At 54.8% G+C, this 6,136-nt stretch overlaps 1 protein-coding gene across 1 annotated transcript in view; it reads right to left on the reverse strand.

The window, feature by feature from the left end:
* Positions 1-603: 603 nt before the first annotated feature.
* LOC115128551 (forkhead box protein O3-like) overlaps positions 604-6,136 on the reverse strand; it is a 13,642-nt gene continuing 8,109 nt past the window's right edge. Inside the window, exon 2 of the mRNA XM_065018136.1 lies at positions 604-2,016. Coding sequence (XP_064874208.1) covers positions 604-2,016 — 1,413 coding nt within the window. The remainder of the gene's footprint in view (positions 2,017-6,136) is intronic.

The following is a 6,136-nucleotide window of genomic DNA, read 5'->3' on the forward strand; positions in this document are numbered from 1 at the left end:
AACATGACAATACATATTCAGTTCTTTTGTCTTGTAGCATTAAGCATCACAGTCAATCAGTCAGTCAGTCCAAGGGTACGTTCTGACCCTGAACCCTGACCTCTGACCCCTGCAGCTGAGCCTTGTGGGTGAAAGCCTTTCTGCTGTGTCCTGATTGGCCCTTGGGCTTCCCCGACCAATCCCCTTCACCCAGGCACCCAGTTCTGACTGTGATGTCCCTGGGGCGCTCCGGCGAAAGCCGCTATGCTCATGCCCATGCCCACTCCTTGAGACAGGGAGCCGTCAAAGTTGAAGTCCATCCCCATCCCCTCTGTGTCCATAAAGTCATTGAGGAGGATGGACTCCACGTCACAGTCTAGGCTGCTGGGGAGAATGTCTACGTTTACATCCAGGTCTGGAGCCATGCGGTTGGGTTGGTGAGTGCTGTGGTGGAGGTGTCCATGGTAGTTCTGGGAGGGGTGGAGGGTGTGGTGGTAGTAGCCATGCCAGGAGTCGGTCATGGTTATACCCTGGTGGTAGGTGGTACCGGGGTATGGCTGGTGGCGGGGGTGGGGGTGAGGGGCCGGGGCGGAGGCCAGGCGGAGGCAGGGGTCCTGGGGTATGTCAAGAACTGAGGCGGGGTTGGGGGCAGGGATGGGGATTGGTGGTGGGGAGATGGGGGGTGAGGGGGCCATAGTGGCTAGGGGTTGGGGTGGGGGTTTTGAGGCTGTAGGGCTGCAGGATATCTGTGTTGACTCTGGGAGAAAGAGCCTGGATGGCTGGAGGTCTAGGTCCACCCTGGAGGTGACCGTGGTGGTGACCCTGATTGGACCGGGGAGTGTGGTCATGGCTTGGGTTCAGTTTGTGGCTGTGACTCTGGTTGTAGTCAGTTCCTGGGCTGAGGTGATGTTTGTGGCTATGGTTGTAGTCCAGGTTGGGGTGACCGTGATTGTGGTGACCATTCTGATGATGACCGCTGGGGTTCTGGTCATGAACTGAGCCGTGACCATTGTGTGGGCCTGGATTGTGTCCGTGCTCATGGTTATTATGATTATGGTTGCTATGGCTATGATTGTGGCTGCTGCGACTCTGATTGGTTACCTGGGTCAGGAGCGTGTGTGACTCCCCTCCTTGCCCTCCCAGTGTGACCATGTCCTTACTGCAGTACTGAGGACCTCCAGGCCCCCCGGTCAGCAGGCTCTGCAGGGCATTGTTCTCTGAGTAGGCCCTCAGGGGGCGCTGGAAGCTGGCTGGCTTGTTCTCCTGGATGGTCTGCATGGGCATGGGGGCGTGGAGCCGCAGCATGCCCAGGGATGGCTGCCCATAGACGGGGCCGCAGTAGGAGCCTTCCCCCTTGGGGCTGGAGCCGTAGGGGCTGGGGTAGCCATTACGAGGCTGGGTCTGAGGGTGGTTCTGGGGGTGGGGGTAGACTTCATCCAGGCTGATAGCTCCAGTCAGGTCAGTGAGTTGGGGTAGCTCCATTGAGGTTCCAGGGCAGTGCCCCCCAGTGCCCAGGGCAGGGGAGCGAGTGGAAGTAGGGCTGGGATAGAGACGTGGGGAAGTGGAGCAGGACAGACCTCCCTCCTCTGGCTCATCTGGCTCAGCCTCGGCCAGGATGGGAGACAGGCAGCCGCTGAGTGTCGAAGCTGAGGAGGAGGTCCGGGAGTGGAGATCCGTCCAGGCATCATACTCCTCTCCTCCCACCCCTACTCCTCCCTTCCCTGCAGGACTACCATGCTCTGGAGACCCCTGATGCATCCCCGGCCGAGCCCCCTGACCCAGACCATAACCCTGCCGCCTGCCCCGACCAACAGCTCCACTCCCAGCTCCAGCTCCAGTCCTCTTCCCCCTGGCTCGTCCTTTACTCTTCAGGATCTTGGTGCCGTTGGGGCAGTCGATGGAAGCAGCGCGTCGCCGGGGTCCCTTACCCATCTTCCCCCCCTCTGGGTTCAGCATCCACCAGGAACTCTTCCCTGTCCCCTCATTTTGGACACGGATGAACCGAGTGTGGAGGGACAGGTTGTGGCGGATGGAGTTCTGGAGTAGAGATAGATGGGAAGGAAAGAGAGGGAGAGAGAGAGACAGGGAGAGCAGGGGAAAGAGAGAGGGAGAGAGGGAGAAAGAGAGGGGAGATAAACATTAACACCCAAGAGAACATTTAGGGTGAAATTATCACATTTTTAAAACACACAATCATTTGAAATCACCACCAAACTATTTCACCTGAGCGAGAAGTAAAAAGAGAGGGATGGAGGACAGAATAAGGAGCGCAGGGAGCAGCGAAGTGTCTCAGAGCTATAGCCAATCAGTAGCTCTTCCTGCCTCTCCTCTCTACTCCACTCCACTCCTCTACACTCCTCTCATTCCACTCCTCTCCTCTCATTCCACTCCTCTCCTCTCATCTCCTTTTACTTCCTTTCCTCTGTCCTCCCCATCCTTCTCCCCATCCCATCCTCTTCCCTCCTCTGCCCTCTCTCCTCTCCTTTTCCTTTCTCTCACTGAGCCAAAATACAGGGAGGGTTTCAGCCAGAGACTCCACACCAAACCATCACCAAGGTTACAGAAATGTATCACGCGTGGCAACCCAATCACCAACACGCTGTATTGATCGCAAGGCCTCCAAATATGAAACCCTGAGATCTAGCCAGGAGGCTGAAGGAGAGAGAAGGAGACGGGAGAGGGAGATTTGGCAGAGTCATTTGGCAGATAATGTAGATCTGGAAGAGTACCAAAACGGGGGGGAGAGAGAGAAAGAGAGAGAGAGAGAGAGAGAGAGAGAGAGAGAGAGAGAGAGAGAGAGAGAGAGAGAGAGAGAGAGAGAGAGAAAGAAATAGAGAGAGAGAGAGAGAGAGACAGAGACACAGAGACAGACACACAGAGACAGACACAGAATTGGAGAAATCTAGAAAGGGAAAGGAGAGAGAGAGGGAGGCCTGTTTAACCTCCTTATAAACCATGATCCTATAAACAGTACCAGGGGCAGTGATTATAGCTGTGTGAATATTATGGTTAAGAGAAAGGGAGATGGAGGGAGAGTGAGAGAGAGAGAGAGAGAAAGGGAGATGGAGGGAGAGAGAGAGAGAGAGAGAAAGGGAGATGGAGGGAGAGAGAGAGAGAGAGAAAGGGAGATGGAGGGAGAGAGAGGGAGAGAGAGAGAAAGGGAGATGGAGGGAGAGAGAGAGAGAGAGAGAGAAAGGGAGATGGAGGGAGAGAGAGGGAGAAAGAGAAAGGAAGATGGAGGGAGAGAGAGAGAGAGAAAGGGAGATGTAGGGAGAGAGAGGGAGAGAGAGAGAAGGAGATGGAGGGAGAGAGAGAGAGAAAGGGAGATGGAGGGAGAGAGAGAGAGAGAGAGAAAGGGAGATGGATGGAGGAGAGAGAGGGAGAGAGAGAGAAATGGAGATGGAGGGAGAGAGAGAGAGAGAGAGAGAAATGGAGATGGAGGGAGAAAGAGAGAGAGAGAGAGAAAGGGAGATGGAGGGAGAGAGAGAGAGCGAGAGAGAAAGGGAGATGGAGGGAGAGAGAGAGAGAAAGAGAGAGAGAAAGAGAGAGAGAAAGACAAACGCTCCACACCGCGTGGCCGCGGCCACCCTAATCTGGTGGTCCCAGCGCGCACGACCCACGTGGAGTTCCAGCTCTCCGGTAGCCTCTGGAACTGCCGATCTGCGGCCAACAAGGCAGAGTTCATCTCAGCCTATGCCTCCCTCCAGTCCCTCGACTTCTTGGCACTGACGGTAACATGGATCACCACAGATAACACTGCTACTCCTACTGCTCTCTCTTCGTCCGCCCACGTGTTCTCGCACACCCCGAGAGCTTCTGGTCAGCGGGGTGGTGGCACCGGGATCCTCATCTCTCCCAAGTGGTCATTCTCTCTTTCTCCCCTTACCCATCTGTCTATCGCCTCCTTTGAATTCCATGCTGTCACAGTTACCAGCCCTTTCAAGCTTAACATCCTTATCATTTATCGCCCTCCAGGTTCCCTCGGAGAGTTCATCAATGAGCTTGACGCCTTGATAAGCTCCTTTCCTGAGGACGGCTCACCTCTCACAGTTCTGGGCGACTTTAACCTCCCCACGTCTACCTTTGACTCATTCCTCTCTGCCTCCTTCTTTCCACTCCTCTCCTCTTTTGACCTCACCCTCTCACCTTCCCCCTACTCACAAGGCAGGCAATACGCTCAACCTCATCTTTACTAGATGCTGTTCTTCCACTAACCTCATTGCAACTCCCTCCAAGTCTCCGACCACTACCTTGTATCCTTTTCCCTCTCGCTCTCATCCAACACTTCCCACACTGCCCCTACTCGGATGGTATCGCGCCGTCCCAACCTTCGCTCTCTCTCCCCCCGCTACTCTCTCCTCTTCCATCCTATCATCTCTTCCCTCTGCTCAAACCTTCTCCAACCTATCTCCTGATTCTGCCTCCTCAACCCTCCTCTCCTCCCTTTCTGCATCCTTTGACTCTCTATGTCCCCTATCCTCCAGGCCGGCTCGGTCCTCCCCTCCCGCTCCGTGGCTCGACGACTCATTGCGAGCTCACAGAACAGGGCTCCGGGCAGCCGAGCGGAAATGGAGGAAAACTCGCCTCCCTGCGGACCTGGCATCCTTTCACTCCCTCCTCTCTACATTTTCCTCTTCTGTCTCTGCTGCTAAAGCCACTTTCTACCACTCTAAATTCCAAGCATCTGCCTCTAACCCTAGGAAGCTCTTTGCCACCTTCTCCTCCCTCCTGAATCGTCCTCCCCCTCCCCCTCCTCCCTCTCTGCAGATGACTTCGTCAACCATTTTGAAAAGAAGGTCGACGACATCCGATCCTCGTTTGCTAAGTCAAACGACACCGCTGGTTCTGCTCACACTGCCCTACCCTGTGCTCTGACCTCTTTCTCCCCTCTCTCTCCAGATGAAATCTCGCGTCTTGTGACGGCCGGCCGCCCAACAACCTGCCCGCTTGACCCTATCCCCTCCTCTCTTCTCCAGACCATTTCCGGAGACCTTCTCCCTTACCTCACCTCGCTCATCAACTCATCCCTGACCGCTGGCTACGTCCCTTCCGTCTTCAAGAGAGCGAGAGTCGCACCCCTTCTAAAAAAAACTACACTCGATCCCTCCGATGTCAACAAATACAGACCAGTATCCCATCTTTCTTTTCTCTCCAAAACTCTTGAACGTGCCGTCCTTGGCCAGCTCTCCCGCTATCTCTCTCAGAATGACCTTCTTGATCCAAATCAGTCAGGTTTCAAGACTAGTCATTCAACTGAGACTGCTCTTCTCTGTATCACGGAGGCGCTCCGCACTGCTAAAGCTAACTCTCTCTCCTCTGCTCTCATCCTTCTAGACCTATCGGCTGCCTTCGATACTGTGAACCATCAGATCCTCCTCTCCACCCTCTCCGAGTTGGGAATCTCCGGCGCGGCCCACACTTGGATTGCGTCCTACCTGACAGGTCGCTCCTACCAGGTGGCGTGGCGAGAATCTGTCTCCTCACCACGCGCTCTCACCACTGGTATCCCCCAGGGCTCTGTTCTAGGCCCTCTCCTATTCTCGCTATACACATTTTACATTACATTTAAGTCATTTAGCAGACGCTCTTATCCAGAGCGACTTACAAATTGGTGCGTTCACCTTATGACATCCAGTGGAACTGCCACTTTACAATACACCAAGTCACTTGGCTCTGTCATAACCTCACATGGTCTCTCCTATCATTGCTATGCAGACGACACACAATTAATCTTCTCCTTTCCCCCTTCTGATGACCAGGTGGCGAATCGCATCTCTGCATGTCTGGCAGACATATCAGTGTGGATGACGGATCACCACCTCAAGCTGAACCTCGGCAAGACGGAGCTGCTCTTCCTCCCGAGGAAGGACTGCCCGTTCCATGATCTCGCCATCACGGTTGACAACTCCATTGTGTCCTCCTCCCAGAGCGCTAAGAACCTTGGCGTGATCCTGGACAACACCCTGTCGTTCTCAACTAACATCAAGGCAGTGGCCCGTTCCTGTAGGTTCATGCTCTACAACATCCGCAGAGTACGACCCTGCCTCACACAGGAAGCGGCGCAGGTCCTAATCCAGGCACTTGTCATCTCCCGTCTGGATTACTGCAACTCGCTGTTGGCTGGGCTCCCTGCCTGTGCCATTAAACCCCTACAACT

The sequence above is a fragment of the Oncorhynchus nerka genome, linkage group LG4 (assembly GCF_034236695.1).
Source record: "Oncorhynchus nerka isolate Pitt River linkage group LG4, Oner_Uvic_2.0, whole genome shotgun sequence".
Lineage (NCBI taxonomy): Eukaryota > Metazoa > Chordata > Actinopteri > Salmoniformes > Salmonidae > Oncorhynchus > Oncorhynchus nerka.